The sequence below is a fragment of the Bufo gargarizans genome, chromosome 1 (genome assembly GCF_014858855.1).
Source record: "Bufo gargarizans isolate SCDJY-AF-19 chromosome 1, ASM1485885v1, whole genome shotgun sequence".
In the NCBI taxonomy this organism is placed as follows: Eukaryota; Metazoa; Chordata; class Amphibia; order Anura; family Bufonidae; genus Bufo; species Bufo gargarizans.
Window position 1 is genome coordinate 740,435,293 of NC_058080.1, and position 19,403 is coordinate 740,454,695.

A 19,403-nucleotide genomic window follows, 5' to 3' on the forward strand; every position below is an offset into this window, starting at 1 on the left:
TGTGTTTTAGGGCAAACTTAAAACTGGAGGTTGGGAATTCACCTGATTGTTGGGGTAGAACATTCCAGAGAACTGGGGCAGCACAAGGGAAGTCTTAGAGACGGGAGGGAGAGGTTCGGATTGTGGAGGATGTAACCCTAAGGCCTCTTTCACACGGGCGTCTTATTTTTGGCCCGGATAAGAGGCGGGTGCGTTGCGGGAAAATGCGCGATTTTTCCACGCGAGTGCAAAACATTGTAATGCATTTTGCACTCGCATGAGAAAAATCGCGCATGTTTGGTACCCAAACCCGAACTTCTTCACAGAAGTTCGGGCTTGGGATTGATGTTCTGAAGATTGTATTATTTTCCCTTATAACATGGTTATAAAGGAAAATAATAGCATTCTGAATACAGAATGCACAGTAAAACAGCGCTGGAGGGGTTAAAAAAAATTACAAATAATTTAACTCACCTTAGTCCACTTGATCGCGAAGCCCGGCATCTCCTTCTGTCTCCTTTGTTGAATAGGACCTGTGGTGAGCATTAAATACAGGTAAAGGACCTTTGATGACATCACTCCGGTCATCACATGGTCTTTTACCATGGTGAACCACCATGGCAAAAGATCATGTGACGTACCATGTGATGACCGGAGTGACGTCATCAAAGGTCCTTTACCTGTGTTTAATGCTCACCACAGGTCCTATTCAACAAAGGAGACACAAGGAGATGCCGGGCTTCGCAATCAAGTGGACTCAGGTGAGTTAAATTATTATTTTTTAACCCCTCCATCCCTATTTTACTAAGCATTCTGTATTCAGAATGCTATTATTTTCCCTTATAACCATGTTATAAGGGAAAATAATAATGATCGGGTCTCCATCCCGATCGTCTCCTAGCAACCGTGCGTGAAAATCGCCCCGCATCCGCACTTGCTTGCGGATGCTATGCGATTTTCACGCACCCCATTCACTTCTATGGGGCCTGCGTCGCGTGAAAATCGCACAATATAGAGCATGCTGCGATTTTCACTCAACACAGAAGTGATGCATGAAAATCACCGCTCATGTGAACAGCCCCATAGAAATTAATGGGTCAGGATTCAGTGCGGGTGCAATACGTTCACCGCACGCATCGCACCCGCACGGAAAACTCGCCCGTGTGAAAGGGGCCTAAGATTGTTGGCGGAATATAGAGCACAGGTAGAACGGTAGATGGGATGTAGGAGGGTGCGGAGACTTCCTCTGGAATTCTGGGAAGAAAGGAATGCAAATGAGCTCTTAACAAGCCCCGCCTCTACTGCCACCAGATGTAAGGCAGCTATCCTATAGGTCAATGTTCAATCCTTTAAATAGGGCCTAATATATGGATCGGATATTACTGTATTTTTCTCCCTATGAGACGCACCTACCGTAGGTTTTAGAGGAGAATAAGAAAAAAAAAATTTTCATTAGACCTCAGATCAGACCCCCAATGTTAATAAGACCCTCAATCAGACCTCAGCTCAGACAACAATGTAAATGACCCCCATTTAGACCTCAGATCAGAGCCCCAATATGAAGAACCCCCCTATTCAGACCTCAGATAACAGCCCCATTCAGACCTCAAATCAGACCACCCAATGTAAATTCCCCCCAGGCCTTAGTACAAAAGCCTTTGCTCAGGGTAATTAAAATATAAAAATCCACTTACCTCTCCTGCTTCGGACGCCGCCACCTCCACTCCTAGGATCAAGATCCATCTCTTTTTTTGCTGTGACCGGACACGCACAGCATGAGGTCACAGTGTGTCCTCACGTTGTGCGCAGTCACAGCACAGCTGACGGCAGAGGCCCAGGAAGCTGTGAGTACAGAGCCCGGGGAGAGCGGCATTCACCGCTTCCCGGTCCTCCGGTACTAATGAGTGCTTCCATTAGTATTCACCTCATAAGACGCACTGGCACTTCCACCACATTTTGGGGGGAAAAGTGCGTCTTATAGGGTGAAAAATATGGTAAATAAGCCAGCAGCTCATCTGCAGACAGCTGTTTCAAACTCATTTGCATCCCTTTCTTCCCAGAATTCCAGAGGAGCATGTATGGCCTAGAAGTCGTCTGTCCATCCCCCCTCCCCCCCCCCCCCCCAATCCTGACCTAGACCTAGGCCTCTCACCCAGTTAAGCCAGTTCTCTCTGCTCTGTACTGATGAGAGGCAATCACCCCGAAACAGCTGTCTGCAGATGAGGTGCTGGCTTATTTATTATCCAAGTCATATCTCAAGGCTTATTTAAAGGGTCGAACATTGATTTAAGGGATAGCTGCCTTACCGCTGGTGGCAGTAGGGACAGAGCTTGTAAAGAGCTCCAGTACATCCCTTCTTTCTAGATAGAGGACATGATGTTAGAGACAGTAGACAGACAGTCACTGGTGAAGGGGTGAGGTGCATAATTGGGGTCTTCAGCATAGAGATGGTACTGAAAACCAAACCTGCTGATAGTCTGTCCGATAGGAGCTGCGACTGAACCCTGAGGAACCCAACATCAAGAGGGAGGAGGGGAAGTAAAGCCGGATAATCATCCACAGAGAGATACGACATTGTTCTTAAAGGGGACTTCTCACTTCTCCTGACACGTCTGGTTTAGTAACTACTTGCATTCCTCATCTAATAACAATTCTGGAGCATCTGTTCTGATGACTTCAGGTTGTGCTGCTCCTTTATTATTACTACTTGTAGTCTGTTAATGAATTGCCAGCAATCTGCAATGAAGGTCCAGATGGGTGTTACCAGCTGGGGGGTGTCCGTGCACAGTCTGACACTGGCATCTCTGATTGGATAGTGTCAGACTGTGCAGGGGACCCCCCCAAACTGGTAACACCCAGCTGGACCTTTATTGCAGATGGCTGGCAATTTATTTATAACCTCTAGCAGCGATACTAGAGGAATGGCACAATATAATACATGCTTCGGGAATCGTTATTACATGGGAAATGGCGTTAGTTACTAAAACAGACTTATCTTTAGGCCTCATTCACACGACCATATTTTTGGTCTGCATCTGATCTGTGTTTGTTGCGGTTTGCACATGGACCCCACTCATTTCTAAGGGACCGCAAAAAATGCAGACGGCACACGGATGTCATCTATGTGCTGTCCACATTCGTGTGCCCGTCCCCCAAATTTGAGAACATGTTGTATTTTTGTCTGTTTTGCGCACCCCTTCTTTGGTCCGGTTGGTGGGGTACCGGGATATATGTCCTGTTAACCCCTTGGTGTATCCTCTGCTGTGGACCAATACTTTCATTGCTCCCTTTCCAGACTTTCTGTCTAAAGATGATTGGGGGCCTCCCCTTCCGCACTACGATTTCCTTGCCATGATGGACGAGGTCGACCCCAACTTGGCTGCGCAGAAAATTCGGATACACATGAAATCCGCCAGAAGTAAAAAAGCCGAACTGTCCACCAAAGAGGAGAAGCGACAAATTACGAGTCTGCGCAGAACTATACCAAAATTCATAGACAGTGAAGAAGAATCCGGTCATCACGAGGAGCTTTGAACAAAGTCTAATTTGGCCACATTTACCAGGGAGTACTGCTGGAAAATCAGGCTACTCGCCACCATGCTTTACATGGCAGCTGTGCTTTCTCACCAGGATCTCACTGATCGTTGCTGTGAAATTACACAGCAGTCAGTGCTGAAGAAAGCAAACCTCAGGTAAGCAATGTCCATGGAGAAGTGCAGTACATGTATATATTCCATGGGGTGCAGAGGTAGCTGGTGCCTGAGGGGGCCAAACACCCTGCACCCACATAAGAAGAAACCGGTGTTATAAATGATGCATGATAGGCAGGGGCCCTATTACAGACTGTCATTGGGGCCCATGTGATGCCACTGCATCAACAGGAAAACCTGTCCCCCACACGGACTGTGTCTTTGTATCCTGAATAAATGTATTTTACCACGTGGTAGACTGACGCACTTGTTGATTTAAGGGTTAAATCGCCTTTTTCTAGAGACGGAGCTCTGCTCATCCACTGCAGGTTCATTCTGGATCGTGACAGCCGCCTGCGGATTGTAACCGCCATTATCATTACTCACTGGGCCTCATTTATCAAGCTCGTCTGTTTTTGGCTATAAGGCTAGGTCTACACGCCGACATTTGTCGCACGGCCATTTTTATAATAGTAGTCTATGGTGTCACACTGCAACATGCTGCGAGGCGACAGTCGCAAAAAATCCATTCGAGATGGATTTTTCTGTGACTGTCGCAGTATGTTGCAGTGCGACACCATAGACTACCATTTTAAAAACTTGCGCGACATTGGTGCAACAAAGGTTGCAGTGTAGTTCTGCCCTATTTGTCGCGCGGCAAATGTCGTCGTGTAGACCTAGCCTAAAATTAGCCCTGCGTATTTCATTCGTCCGTTTTTCGCTTGCAGACTATTTATTAAAAGCCTCGCAGCCGTTGATGAATTGGACTAGTCGTAATGCTATTAGCCTGACCTCTGGTGGTCATTTTTCAGTACGGCAGGTTTATATTCACTTAGATTGGTCTAATGTACTTGTGCATGAAAAAAGTTGCATCTTTGTGGAGAAAAGTTGCACGTCTCCCGGAAAGTGCGGCTCGCAGAAAAATAAAAATAAAATCACACTTCACCACTGAAAACAAATTTTTAAAAAAGTCCGCCAGCCCTGGGGTGGAGTAGAAATGAGACTGTTTTTTGCGACAAATGCAGGCACTAAAAAGGCGTACCCTACATAAATAGGTTGAAAAAAAGTTGCAAAAGTTTGAAAACTTACGAATTAGTCAGAAAAATCAAAGTAGGCAAACCAGGCGCAAAAGCCTCCAAAACAGTAAATGGAACTTAAACACAGCATTTTTTTAGACTAAAAACAAGCGCAAACACTTTAGTGAATGTGCCCCACTGACTAGTAACATCATCATTTGGTCCATGTGACGGCCGCATATCCAGAACTGACCACAGTGATCAATGATGCTGTAAGTTCCATCCGAGCCGCAGTCAGTTTATGATGAGAGGGTCTGTCGGCTCTCCTGACAAGTCTGTTTTAGCATCCATTCACACGTCCACCATTTCGTGGACGTGTGAATGGACACGGAATTGCTGCCCCGATGTGCTACCCGGACACGGAATTGCGGACCCGCACTTCCGGGTCCGCAATTCCGTTCCCGAAAAACATAGAACATGTCCTATTCTTGTCCGCAATTGTGGACAAGAACAGGCATATTCTATTAGTGCCGGCAATGTGCGGTCCGCAAAATGCGGAACGCACATTGCCGTTGTCTGTGTTTTGCGGATCTGCAAAACACGTTGCGGACGTGTGAATGGAGCCTTACAGAATACTTGTATTCTCCCTATAATAACAGTTCTGAAGCGTCTGCACTGTGCTGTTCCTCTGTTATTCCTCCTGGAAGTGAATGACTAAATTGACACCTGGGCCATACCAAACCTCATTCACCCGTCAGTGACTTTAAGCCAAAACCAGGTGCAGCTCTAAACACAGAACAGGTGCAGGTTTTTCCCTTATACCTTATGGCCTCATGCACGCGATCGTTCAGTTTTTTTGCGGTCCGCAAACCGCGGATCCGCAAAATAACGGAAGCCGTCCGTGAGCTTTCCGCAATTTGCGAAACGGAATAGGCGGCCCATTGTAGAAATGCCTATTCTTGTCCGCAAAACGGACAAGAATAGGACATGTTCTATATTTTTTTGCGGGGCCATGGAACGGAGCGACGGATGCGGACAGCACACGGAGTGCTGTCCGCATCTTTTGCAGCCCCATTGAAGTGAATGGGTCCGCATCCGAGCCGCAAAAACGGCGGTTCGGATGTGGACCCAAACAACGGCCGTGTGCATGAGGCCTAAGGGTCCATTCACACGTCCGTTTTTTCTTTCCTGATCTGTTCCGTTTTTTCAGGAACAGATCAGGACCAGATCTGGACCCATTCATTTTCAATGGGTCCTGGAAAAAATCGGACAGCACAATGTGTGCTGTCCGTTTCCGTTGTTCCGTTCCGCATGTCCGTTTAAATATAAAACATGTCCTATTCTTGTCCTGAAAAATCGGATCCTGGTACAATACAAAGTCAATGGATCCGCAAAAAACGGATGACATTCGGATGTCATTCCGTATGTCATCCGTTTTTTGCGGATTCCGTTCCTGGAAACACATAACATTTTTTTTTTATTTATTTTTTTTTTCAATTTTTTTTCAAAGAAATCCAAACAACTTTATTTGATTATTGAAATGTATACATGTTCCCGTTTTTTGCGGATCCGCAAAAAACGGATGACATACGGAAACATTTTCAGGAACAACGGATCCGCAAAAAACGGACCGTTTTTCAGGATGAAAAAAAACAGGACGTGTGAATGGACCCTAAGTCTGTGGAGTCTCCAATCCTGGTTTTGGCTCAGAATCCCTGATGGAAATAACTGACCAAACCGCTGATGTGTGAATGAGGCTTAAGACCACACAGCGCGGACGTGCTGCACTCGGGATGCCGACACGAGTAGGAGCTGCAGCTGCATCCTCTTAACTATTTACCACCGCGTTGTTCCTTCTCGTCTTGATTGGTAATGGCCACACGTCTTTGCGGGTTACTGCGCGTCCATTGCCAACGAAGACAGTAGAAACAATGCAGTGGTAATTAGTTAATAGGCTGCAGCTCACACGTCCGTGTGTCCACATCCCAAGGGCAGCACGTCCGCTCCGCGTGGTCTTACCCTCGCCAATAGCGCATATGTCCCTGCACAGTCTGACACTGTCAGTGCTAATGATTCAGTAGGTACAGGCCACACAGTACATTTTCAAGAGGAATAACAGAGGAACGGCTCCATCCAGAGTAATCTCCGTCCTGGCGATATTGTGGATCGGCTCCTACATAATCCTGGGAACATGGGAAGAAGAAAACAGATAAAGAAAGTCTGTTGAGACGGATCACGGATTACGTCGTGAAATAACAGATGTCGGTTTCTGTTGTTTCTCAGAACCACATGTTTTCCAGTGTGACGGCGCCAGGTCCAGACATGCACCCCTGGGAACCGTTACACGCACCCGCCTCCTTCCTCACACGGCTGTTCTGTTGATATTTGCTGCATTGGGACCTGGCAGTTGCTCCTCAGCATCTGACGAGCAGCCGTCGCTTTCTTATTGCAGAGGATTTCTGTACCTGAAGCTTAATCTTTGTTTACCGAGAAGTTTTGCAACTTTCTAACATACGTGTCATTTCACTTCGTGACTTTTGTCAAGATCTTTGCTTGCTGTCATTAAATGCATGCATTCCTTGACTGAAAACCTGCTCTGGTCATGTCCTGCTTACCCCCAACGTAAGCGTGCAGTCACACAGGGATGAGTTTGAAAACCTGCAAGCGGTTTTATTGCCACAGTTTTGCGGTATGGTTAGTCGGCGACATTTGGGGGTACAACTACAATGCGACGCGTGACATTTTTTGTAATAATACTTAATGGTGTCGACCCTGCGACATGCTGCGTGATGGATGGATTTTTTGCGACTGTCGTGCCGCACCATTGACTATCATTATAAAAATACGTTGCGTGATTTTCTGTGAGACATGTTGCCGTGTGGCCCTAGCCCAGGGATGGCCAACCTGAGGCTCTCCAGCTGTTGCAAAACTATAACTCCCAGCATGCCCAGACTGCTTACAGCAGGGCATGTTGGGAGTTGTCATTTTACAACAGCTATAGTGCCGGAGGTTAGCCATCAGAGCCCTAGCCTAAGGATCTGAAACAGTGCCGCGCCACGCAGGGCTTCAAAGTAACTATGACGACACATAGGTCCGCATAGCAGCTGTATACACAAAACGGTAAGAGATTTATAATGAAGACTATCTGCAAAGTCGCTTTTTTTTGTATATATATGAATTGGGGCTGCTATGAAGATGCTGCTGCTCTAGGACAGATTCCTGCTTTTTTTGGGGGGGGAAACAACATTCACATGCAAGAGGCAAGCACAGGGCCTGCTGGAAGTAGAAGTTTTGCAGCAGGGGGAGGTGCAGACCGTGCTGTGCTGTGCTGTGGAGGCTGCTGCTAATTAGCTCATAACGAGGCGATTCCTGCCTGCGTTATGTGCAGCCTGCAGGTCAGAACTCAGGACACAGAGAGGTAAGTGTCCTACCTACTGTATGGCTATAGGACCAAGTTCAGACTTTACCGTAGCCGCACACCTACAAGCGTCCTCCCCTTTTCCGAAGAGTGATACTGTGCAGCAGTTTGTACAGGGTTTAGGTTTTTGTCTTACACGTTTCACACGAGCGAGTCCATTGCGGCAATCATGCGCCGTGTGTGAGCGTGGTCCTCCGTTCTGTTCTTGCATGAGCGCAGGGCGTTATCAGGATTATAATGCTGTGTGTCTCTGCATGACCTTATTTCTACAGAATCGTACTGACCGCTTTATGTCACTGTGATTCCGTAGAAGGAGGTCATGCAGAGGCACACAGCATTATAAATCCTGATGACGCCCTGCGCTCCTGCAAGTGGTAGGGCTGCACGAACTACCAAAGATGTGTCTAATTTATGATGAGGTGCACGTTCCAACATAAATTAACCGCATCTTCCGGCAGAAGTAAGGCTACTTTCACACTTGCGGCAGAGGATTCCGGCAGGCAGTTCGGACGCAAACGGATGGCATTTGTTATGCGGATCCGTCTGACATGCATTGAAATACCGGATCCGTCTATCCGGTGTCATCCAGAAAAATGGATCCAGTATATTTTTTTTTTTGCATTTTTAAAGGTCTGCGCAGACCGGAAAACCGGATCAGGCAAATTTTCTGTATTTTTGGCCGGAGAGAAAACTGCAGCATGTTGTGCGGTATTTTCTCCGGCCAAAAAAAAAACGTAAGAGGGATTGAACTGATGCATCCTGAACAGATCGCTCTCCATTCAGAATGCATTAGGATAAAACTGATCCGTTTTTTCCCGGTATTGAGCTCCTGTGACGGAACTTAACGCCGGAAAAGAAAAACGCTAGTGTGAAAGTGCCCTAAATAGACAGTCACAAAATGACAGTCTTAATAATTGACCCCCTTGAGTGGAGTAGTTTTTCGCCAACATTAACCCCTGTTTCCAGACATAAATGTTAATAAATTTGCCGGTGCCAATGTTCCAGCAACAAAATATTGCGCAGGGCAAGGGCTTTTTTGTTTATATTATTACACTGCTAGGCGGAGGCTTCTGCCTAGCAGTGTTGCCAGTGACGTCACCGGCACTGATGGGCGGACTTTAGAGCTAAAGCCCGCCTAGTAGTGCTGGTGACGTCACAGGATCTCCAGAAAAAGCCCTTGCCCTGTGCGATTGAGCAAGAAATGCTCCGATGCTCATGTCAGAGGGGCTGCCTGGGTGAAAACAGGGATATGTCCGCCCCCGCTCCATGCACAGTTTTTCTGCAGCGCGTGGATGAGATTTAAAAAAAAAATCTCCCCTGTTTTGCTGCTGCTGCAGAGGTTGTGACGTCCGGTACGGAAACCCACATCCCAAATGCCGCGGATTTAGAACATGCAGCAAACGTGCGGAGCTCAGTGCCATTTTACACGGCAAAAAACACGACCATAAGCTTTCCATGGATTTGAATAGGACAAATGCAAATATTTAACATGGTCGCTTTTTTTTCCTTTTTTTTTTTTTTTTTCTGACGTTACTTCTTTGAAGCGCATTTTAGCTGCGTTCCCTGTTGAAGTCAGTGGGGAAGCGCTAAAAAAGGACACGGAATTGGGCGGCTTTTGGTCAGCAAACACGTGAGGGGGTCATTTACAAACAGTGAAGGGCTGGGGTATTTTTTTATTACACCTGGTGCACACTTCATCTTGAATAATGTGCTTCCTCCGCCAGTGCAAAGGGGAGACGAGGACCAGCCTAAAAGGCCGAACTTTGTAAATGACCCCCTCTGTTCTCATAGGCTGATCATCCTTTCCTATCCGCCGCTGCTTTTTCATCCCACGTCTTTTTGCCGTGTGAACATAGCCCCAGGAAGCATTGCTTTTCTCGGCACGTATCATGGCAGCAGATGGAGGTTGTGCAGCCCTTGGCTCTGATGGGAGGGGGTCCCAATAAACAAAAGCAGCTTGTGAATAATGTATTTTTCCCTTGAATCCTCCGCTGACTTTTTTCCCAGTGATACGCCGCTGACTATTGTCCCATTTATGTTTTTTTTGCTATCTGTGCCCTTGAATTATAGGAAACTCATTATTATTTTTTTTATTTTTATCATTTTATTTCTAAACCGGTCGTTGTCCAGCTACATACAAATCCTGATGGTCGGCAGTGGGGGATGTGGGCGCTGTGGATGACAATGGCGGCTTCCCTTCCGCCTTGGGCTGATAAGCTATCTTCTGCTGCAATGTGCCCAGCGCAGGGAGGATGTGGTCCCCGGATTTAGACTTAAATTAGAATAAAGTTATCAGAAACGGGAAAGTTTTGTTATAAAAAGCCATGTACAAAAGTGAAGGGGTTTAATATTTTTGCTGGCAGGGCCCGGAGTCGCTGGGGAACGTCATTTAAAGTGACGGTACCTCATTGTGCACAAAGTAATTTAAAGGGGTTCTCCGGAATGTACATATCGATGACCTATTATCCGGATAAGTCAACAACATGAGATCGGCTGGGGTCTGACGCAGTTGGCTGTGCGAAGAGGCCGCGTGTGACGTCGCGTTCATCGGTCACATGGCCCAGGTGCTGTTCATGTGAAAGGGGCTGAGCTGCATTACAAGCACGGTCACTGTACAATGGATGGCGCTGGGCTTAGTAAGCCAAGGAGAGGTCGTCACCCACGTGGATTTTGGTGTGGAATGGCCATGGATGTACAGTGGAAATAATCTGCCACGTCTAAACCCTTACTAGTGGATGGTGTGACACAGTGAGAGGTTTTGTCTGGGAAAACAGGTATTTCCCTACCCTCGTCACTTCCAGTCGCACCGGACTCGACGTGAGGAGGTGTGCCGCGCCGCGCAGGAGCACAACGACAGGGTAGGGAAATTTCACAGCAGAGTGCGCATTAGCTGGGAGCCTCGCCAGCGGTTAGGGAAGGGAAAAATTACGTATTTTTCCCTTCCCTAACCGCTGGTGAGGCTCCCGGGACATGCGCAGTGTCGGCCGGTGTCCAGCTGAGAACATCCATCTGATCACTGCGCATTGGCCCGTAATTTTTCCCTACCCTAACCGCTGGCGAGGCTCCCGGCGCATGCGCACTCTGCTGTGAAATTTCCCTACCCCGTGGTTGTGCGCCTTCGCGGCGCAGCACACCTACTCACATCATGTCCGGTGCAACCAGAAGTGACGAGGGTAGGGAAATATAACGTTACACCGGCAGGGGAGGGGCAGATTATTCACGCCCACAAATATTTATGAGGGAGAGCATAGTCTTTGTTGTCACACGCCCCCACAGCTTTGCTGCAGCATGTAACAAAAGCATGAATAACAGAACCATGCAAAGGTGTAAGGCTACTTTCACACTTGCGGCAGAGGATTCCAGCAGGCAGTTCCGTCGCCGGAACTGTCTGCCGAATCGTGGCGCAAAGGGATGGCATTTGGATCCGTCTGACAAATGCATTGAAATACCGGATCCATCTCTCCGGTGTCATCCGGAAAAACGGATCCAGTATTTATTTATTTTTTGCATTTTTAAAGGCCTGCACTGGATCCGGCACTAAAACATTTCATTGGAAATTAATGCCGGATCCGACATTCCGGCAAGTGTTCAGGATTTTCGGCCGGAGAGAAAACTGCAGCATGCTGCGGTATTTTCTCCGGCCAAAAAACGTAAGAGGGACTGAACTGATGCATCCTGAACGGATTGCTCTTCATCCAGAATGCATTAGGATAAAACTGATCAGTTTTTTTCCAGTATTGAGCCCCTGTGACGGAACTCGACACCGAAAAAGAAAAACGCTAGTGTGAAAGTACCCTAAGTATGTTTTTTTTTTTAAATATATATATATATATATATATATATATATTTGTGGTCAGGGCGACGGTCCCTGGACGAAGGAGCTAGCGCCGACCTCTGGCTGGTTAATGCCGGAAGCCTGTAACGAGGATAGGCCTAAAAGGGGGCCTATCTTAAGGAAGAGCTAAGAAAAGGGGAGGGAGGGAGGGGCACTGCATGAACGTCCCGTCCCATGCACTCCATGTGATTTATAGCCAAGGGGCGGGACCTATGCCCCTCCCACAAATACAGGCTGCACGGCAGCCTTATCTACTTGTGGTCAGGGCGACGGTCCCTGGACGAAGGAGCTAGCGCCGACCTCTGGCTGGTTAATGCCGGAAGCCTGTAACGAGGATAGGCCTAAAAGGGGGCCTATCTTAAGGAAGAGCTAAGAAAAGGGGAGGGAGGGAGGGGCACTGGCTGCACGTCCCGTCCCTTGCACTCCATGGGATTTATAGCCAAGGGGCGGGACCTATGCCCCTCCCACAAATACAGGCTGCACGGCAGCCTTATCTACTTGTGGTCAGGGCGACGGTCCCTGGACGAAGGAGCTAGCGCCGACCTCTGGCTGGTTAATGCCGGAAGCCTGTAACGAGGATAGGCCTAAAAGGGGCCAAAAAGGAGACACAATCATACGGACAGATACTTATGGTACCGTTACAGGACAAGAGAACAGAAAGCATTACGGATCTCTGATTGAGGATTTGGAACGTATCTAGCAAAACATGACGACCTCCAGCGCCCCATGCACCTGATGACAGGAGGAGGTATCTGGTGCCTAGATGCCGCCTCACTACGAAAGAAGTGTCCCGAGATGCCCTTCGGGTCCTGACCTAGCCCCGCCACTAATGAGCGCACATGTGACATGAAGTGAGGCGTGGACAACGGCCCTCCTTTGAAGGGGAGTAGGGGACTATCCGCTGCCGCCTGCAGGGTCACAGACAACTGTCGCAGCACCTTGACCGGGCACCAGTCGTGGTGCGAGGGCTAGAAAGAAACCAGGGTTGGAGGCCCTGTCTGAGCGGTCTTGGTAGACGGAATGCTCAGTACAAACAGGTCGTGATGCCAGGTCAAGTGCTGCTTCTGGAGATGACGGACTTTCCGGACGGAGGCGGTGAATTCCCCCGGACGAAGGAACCCGTAACACCCTAGGTAAAGGGCGGCTTTAATGATGGTGCTAACCAAGGGCCCAAAAAGATCAACATCCAGAGCCAAGGACAACTGCCTTCCAACAGGGAATACACCAGACCTTGGGGACATGACACCTGCGATTTGGAGAAAACATAACCTGAGCGATTCAGGGAAGACATGACACATGCGATTTTGGGAACATGACACCTGTGAATGGAGAAACATAACCCTGAGCGATTCAGGGAATACTTGACATCTGCGATTCTTGGGGACATGACACCTGTGATTTGGAGAAAACCATAACCTGAGCGATTCAGGGAAGACATGACACATGCGATTCTTGGGGACGTGAAACCTCTGATTTCCGAGAAACATGACACCTGAGCGAAACAGGGAACAAAAACCTGAGTGATTCAGGGAAGCCAGACCACCGGCGTGCTTCAAGAAATACCACAAAACAAAAACACAAGCGCCTGAACGGTTCAGGGGACGTATGGCCCCTGACTGATTCCAGAAATGCGCATACTGAAAGAACCTTGGAATAAAACACAAAACATACCCTTGCGCAATTTGGCGACCTCAGTGCCTTGGGGACACCGGGCACTTCCTTTTTTTTTTTTTTGAGGTCGCAGCTGGCCGGCAGAACCCACCCCCTGATCTGTGGAGGACAGAGGAGCGGCGCCCGCAGCGGGCCGGCTGACAGAGGACTGTGACTCGCCGTGCCGCCTGCTAGCCACCCCAAGCTCCCCGGGAACAGCCTGCCCCCCCCCCCATGCTGACCCTTGGTGACAGGGACAGCTGGGGTGCTCGTTGGAGGACCAGGCATGGCCAGCAGGAGCGGCGCAAGCCCCAGGAAGACAGGGGGTGACCGGGACGCTGCCGCCTGACTGGATAGTTAGGAGGCCATATCCACAGAGAACCTGTCCCTCACCTGAGGACCGCGGCGTCGACTAGTGCCCCCGTGCTGCCGTACCGACCCCCCCCCGTACCAGTGAAGCCCGACGGAGGGGGGGGAACGCAGGAGACGCCGTGCGGGTCCCACGACCGGACTTGCTCTAGTCTGCAGGGAGAGAAGCGGGGGTGCGTCAGCACTGCCAATAGGGCTCGGGACCACTTACCGGAGGCGCCGCGGTCTGGATTCCACGAGGACGCGAAACCGGAAGTGGCATCACGGACGGGCAGGTAAGACCGACCCTAGACTATGGCCGGGCCTGACGGACCAGAATTGATACTCACCTGGTTATGGAATTTGATGAAAATTGAATAGATACCGTACTGGAGGCCGGCACCACCGACCGAGGTGGAGGCCTTGTTTATGGAAGGCCGAAGGCACTGAGACCCCCCAACGTGCTGCCGTACAAACAAAGAACAATGTATGAAAATCTAAATGCACTGGGAATATTACCAACCTGGTTGTGTCAGGCCGTGCAGTCTGCCCCTAAGGGTAAAAGAAAACATGGCCTAAATGCTTCAGGCAAACAATGATGAGCCAACAAACCAGGATGACATGCCCCCGGGGCGTGCTGCTAGGTCATGCATGCTGCTATGGGCGGATGTGTGCCAAGATTGGTGAAAAAGACCCCTTGGACGTACTTAGACAGGACACCATGCCGACGGGGCGGCTGACGCGACTTTGCCTGAACGCTTCAGACAGACGTGCAACAACAGACGAGTAAGACAACCTGGACGTACCAGACAGGACCACGTGCCACCGAGGTGGCGGACGTAACATTTGCCCGAACGTTTCAAGCAGACGTGCAACAGGAGATGAAAATGACACCCTGGACGTTCCAGGCAGGACCACGTGCCACCGGCGTGGCAGACATACTTTCTATGAACGCTTCAAGCAGACGTGTAACAGGAGACGAGTATGACAACCTGGACGTTCCAGGCAGGACCACATGTCACCGGAGTGACCAACATAATAACGCCTGAACGCTTCAAGCGGACGTACCACATGAGACGAAAAAGACACCCTGGATGATCCAGGCAGGACAATGTGCCACTGGAGTGGCGGACGTAACATTGCCTGAACGCTTCAAGCAGACATACCACAATAAACAAAGCGACAACCTGGAGTTCCAGGCAGGACCACATGCCACTGGAGTGACGGACACAACATTGCCTGAACGCTTCAAGCAGACGTACCACAATAAACAAAGCGACAACCTGGAGTTTCAGGCAGGACCAAATGCCACAGGAGTGGCGGACGTAACATTGCCTGAACGCTTCAAGCAGACGTACCACCATAGACAAAGTGACAACCTGGACGTTCCAGGCAGAATCATGTGTCACCGGGGTGGCTGACAGAATAGCGCCTGAACGTTTCAAGCAGACGAGCAACGAGAGAGAGACGAGTATGACAACACGGACGTGCTAAGAGGGACAACATGCCACTGGTGCGGCGGACATAACATATGGGGAAACCACCGGATACCTGTTGGATCCTGTTGTACTGTACTCAATGGGACCACATGGTGCTCGGTCGTATCTAGACATGCCTGATATGGTAACTTCGGTAGTGTGCTCCTCTGCCCAACAGCCAGCGGAGTTTGTGCAGAAGATATAAACATGGCCTCAGGTACAACTATGCCGGCATGAGTTAAACTGTCATTGTATTACAGAGGTACTAATATATAGTGTGGAACAGAGTGAGAGAAAAAATGGAGGACCACTGACTCAACGCTCACCAATGAACCCAGTAATGCGCCTGATGATGTGTACGTGCTGGTAACATCGTGCATCCGACAAGCATTTGTCACTTTCTTCTCTATCCGACAAGCATGCCCGCAGATCCCCTGGTCCTAATGTACGGCGCGTGCGCTGCCGGGGGCGGAGCCGTCGAGGGTGCCTAGCAACCGGCACACGCGGCCGCCCCCGGAACACACGCCCGCACGTGATCGGCCGGCGCCGCCCGGCCTGCCCCGCGTGCGCTAGTTCTAGTGTCTACAGCAGAAGTGCGGTGGACCCCAAGACTGTAACTGTCATGTACCGTATGATAAGAACAACACATGCCTCAAACAAGCAATGATAAGATGGAAGTGAGCCGGGACCACGGCACTCCCCCCAACGTACATACACCGCCCCCGCAGCGGGGTAAGGACCCGACCAGCCGTGCGCTCGCCAACGCTGCCGATGCCCGGCACCGGATTCCCCGCTTACCTGAGCCGCACGAGTTGCTGAAAACGCCGACCTAATACTTACCCAGACCGAGGCTTAAAGGAGTGGGACGTGCAGGAACCAGACGTGACCGGAAGTAACAGGCACTGGCTGCACGTCCCGTCCCTTGCACTCCATGGGATTTATAGCCAAGGGGCGGGACCTATGCCCCTCCCACAAATACAGGCTGCACGGCAGCCTTATCTACATATAATATATTTTTTTATTTTTTTCGAGAAATCAAGCTTAAAGGGGTTCTACAGTTATTTTAAACTGATGATCTATCCTCTGGATAGATCATCAGCATCTGATTAGTGGGGGTCCGACACCCAGGATCCCCGCCGATCAGTTGTTTGAGTAGGCAGTGGCGCTGGCAGTAGTGCCGCGGCCGCCTTGCTATTTACCGCAGGCCCAGTGACGTCACGACTAGAATCAATGGACTGGGCGGGGCTAAGCTCTGTTTACTTGAATGGAGCTTGGCCCCGCCCAGGCCACGTGACATCACTGGGCCTGCAGTAAACAGCGAGAAGGCCGCGGCGCTCCTGCCTTCTCAAACAGCTGATCGGCAGTTGCAGATCTACACAGATGGCACAGTCAATGTACAGGACAACCCCCCCCACACACACAGCAACAGGAGGCAGTTTTCGGTTTCCATGAACAAGGCCTTACTCGCCTCCACCAATCCACTGCCCTTCTGAATCTGCTCCAGTCCCTGCTCATCTGCACTTCCTGTCCCGGCTCAACACACCAGAAATGCTACAAAAAGGTCAGCTCGACCAACTGATCTTAGCGTTGACCTGCCTCAGTGTTTGGCAGAGGGTGGGCCCTTTCTAGCGGTTCTCCCCAGAACACCCCTTTTAAGCTTAAAGAATAATGAACTCTAAACTATACTTTTTTCTTTCCTCATGAAAAGGTTGTTAAAGGGAATGTTTCACCTCTGACGAGTCATAATACGTACAGTAATACATGTATAGAACCCCTGCAGCTGATTTTGGATCAGTAAATTGTATGTTGATAGACACCCCCATCCCCCTGCTGTGCACCCACAAAGCAGACATGTACTGAGAGGACTCCTGTGCGTGTGCACTTATTGGTGAGGAGTCCAGCAGAAGTCCTCTCTCTGCATTACACGGCCGGTTTGTAGACGCTTGGCGGGAAAAAGGGGTGAGAATCAATATTTAAATTAGGCTACATGCATACGAACGTGGTTTGGTTCCGCATCTGAGCTGCATTTTTTGCGGCTCGGGTGTGGACCCATTCACTTCAATGGGCCCGCAAAAGATGCGGACAGCGCTCCGTGTGCTGTCCGCATCCGTTGCTCCGTTCCGTAGCCCCGCAAAAAAAATAAAACATGTCCTGTTCTTGTCTGTTTTGCCGACAAGGATAGGCATTGTTACAATGGATCCTCGGATGCAATGCGGACGTCAACAGTTTTATTTTTTGCAGACCGCAAAACACATACGTCGTGTGCATCTAGCCTTACTAATCTGGAGCCAGCGGCAGCTAGTCTCTATTAAGAGTCTGCCGGAGGTTGCTAAAAAAAAAATAATAATAATCAGAAAAGTGATAGCCCCACAAATAAATAAAATGAAAAAGGGCCCCTAAATCACCATGTGCGCAAAATCACTAAAAAGTCCCAGGTCCCTTAGGACTGAATGACCGGGGGGTGGGGGGTCATTAAGCGGATAAAGGCACGCCTGTCGCATATGTCTATTATAAGGGGCCAGTTTGTGGCTGCGCGATACAAGCTGGAAAGCAGAAGCCAAGATCGGCCACCTCTATACAGCTAAGAAGTAATGGGAAAGCGCACAGACCCCCTGACCCGAGGTTTCCTGCGAATCTGTGGACATCTCAGCGCTGTCTATATTAAGACCCAGCGACATGATAGCAGACATTTGTTCTCTGTGCTAATGAAGCGGAGGGAATTTGGGCTGAGCTTCTCTTGCAAGTTCAATTTTCTTATATTAACTCCTTATGGGTGTGTATACTTTTGCAACCAGTTTATTATTGCCAATGGTGCATCTAAAATAAGAAGTAACTTTGCTCAATCTGTGAGGGATCAGGGGTCCTTGCGCCCACCTAGGTCTAAAAAATCTTGTGCACACAGCTTGTACGGAGGAGGAGCGGGTGTTGTCTGTGTGCCCTTTTCCCTCCCTGGTCGTCCACCTGTGTGTCTTGACTACCAAGCTGCTGTGTGTGGTGGCAGCCCGGAACACGGGCAGCGCCACTCGCTGCCAGGAAATGGAGTTTCCTGACTGTTAGTTCGCAGGCGAAATAGTCCTGCACAGGACCGTGTCCAGTGAGCCCCTGAGGAGCCAAAGCATTAGATGGGAGTGGTAGTGCCTCTGATTAAAGTGTTATGTCATGGTGTCCTGCCTCAGGCCGTTGCTCCCTGGGGTTCGGTGCAATGATGTGATGTGAAGGAACAAGGCAGAGATTATAGAAGAGAGAATACTTTTCCTCACTCCAGCAGCAGTTTGTATCCGCCCAGAAGATGGGGTATGGTGCCTGGCAGTCTGTCAGAAGATGACATTCAGAAGTTTTGGTAGCTGACAAAATTTCTCTCCTGATTCCCTTTCCTATGGATTTACACTGGCATCTGTGGCTGCAGGTGTCAGCTATGCCTGTCCTGAACTGTGGTGGTGGTGTCTTGACATGTTTCCCCCCACCTTGCAGCAGAGTCTGTGTAGCTTGATCACTTTGCTGATAATAATATGCTGTGATCTCCAAGATTTCTGTAGCCTGGGACTCTGCAGGATCTCAGGAGTAGTTGTCCTCCCAGATGAGCAGACTCTGTGGTCCTCATGGCCTGGAGGAGCAGGAGCTAGATCGCATCCTCCCTCACTCCTTAATCTCCTTTCCCCTCTAACTAGCTCTGCTCCAGGAAATCGGACCAGCCCACTCCTACCATGAAGGGAGGAATAGGATGGTAAGTCCCATTCCTACTGCCAACCATTACCCTATTTGCTGGTGGACAAGGTGTATAGCATGAGGTGTGACATACCATGAACATTACAAAAGCAATAATTTACAAACCATTTGTAGTACCCATGTAGATGCGGCATTAAAGGGGTATTCCCATCACAGACAATGGGGGCATATCGCTAGGATATGCCCCCATTGTCTGATAGGTGCTGGGACCCGCACCTATATCAAGAACGGAGCACTGTGGCTGGAGGACCCCAGATTTCCCGG

General features: G+C 49.4%; 1 protein-coding gene across 5 annotated transcripts in view; it reads left to right on the forward strand.

The window, feature by feature from the left end:
- LOC122924953 (thioredoxin domain-containing protein 16-like) overlaps positions 1–19,403 on the forward strand; it is a 101,695-nt gene that overhangs the window by 56,929 nt on the left and 25,363 nt on the right. For 4 of the 5 annotated variants that reach the window (XM_044276494.1, XM_044276496.1, XM_044276497.1 and 1 more), the window contains one exon: positions 3,275–3,920. In XM_044276494.1, coding sequence (XP_044132429.1) covers positions 3,275–3,513 — 239 coding nt within the window. In that variant the 3' untranslated portion in view covers positions 3,514–3,920. Of the gene's footprint in view, positions 1–3,274; positions 3,921–19,403 lie in introns of those variants that run through there. The other variant, XR_006387467.1, reaches the window with a different exon arrangement.